The sequence below is a fragment of the Loa loa genome, assembly GCF_000183805.2.
Source record: "Loa loa unplaced genomic scaffold supercont3.5034, whole genome shotgun sequence".
Taxonomy (NCBI): Eukaryota; Metazoa; Nematoda; class Chromadorea; order Rhabditida; family Onchocercidae; genus Loa; species Loa loa.
This window is the reverse complement of record NW_018113208.1, coordinates 1-639: the sequence shown is the minus strand read 5'-3', so window position 1 is coordinate 639 and position 639 is coordinate 1. Positions and strand designations below refer to the sequence as shown.

The 639-nt window shown below is 29.0% G+C and overlaps 1 protein-coding gene across 1 annotated transcript; it reads left to right on the top strand.

The window, feature by feature from the left end:
* Positions 1-435: 435 nt before the first annotated feature.
* Positions 436-603, top strand: LOAG_16241 (hypothetical protein; the record flags this gene model as incomplete). The annotated part of the gene is made up of 1 exon (XM_003151730.2): positions 436-603. A coding segment is annotated over one exon (168 nt), but the record flags the coding sequence as incomplete, so codon positions are not given.
* Positions 604-639: the final 36 nt, after the last annotated feature.

Genomic DNA, 639 nt, shown 5'->3' with positions numbered 1-639 from the left:
CAGTGGACAGGAAGCGAAACAGATGCTAAAAAATTGAAGGCAGTATTATACAGTTAAAAATATTCTGCAACAATGCTGATTCCGAATTATACTGCATTGCATTTCGAATTGCTGGTATTCATGGTAAAATATTAATTTTAAATTTAAATGATTCATTTGGTGGAAGGAAGGCTGATAAGCCGGATCTAATAAACAAGTAAATATCAAATTGAAGTCATTCATTGATCAACATATCATAGTGGATATGAATGAATCAAACGAAATGATTTGATAGCTAAGTTCGTAAATCATTTCCAAACTATTGCCAATTATATTGAATTGAATATAATATGCTAAATAACTAAAATTAGAGGAATAGAACTAATTTGAAAGTGAAATTCTCAACTTGAACGGAAACTTTTAGTGAATGCTAATTTGGCTTATCGTTTCAATGAAATGCAATGGAATCGAGTTGAATTAATCATATGTGTGTTACTCACAATACTGCTTGGTATAACATTATTTGGTGGGATAGCATTATGGAAAGTATGTTGGAAGAATGAAAAAAGTAAACTTATCTCAACTATGCAAATGCAATTTCTCTATCATATGAAACAACAACAAGTATGTTCATTTTATTTTTTAAAACTCTTATAATTA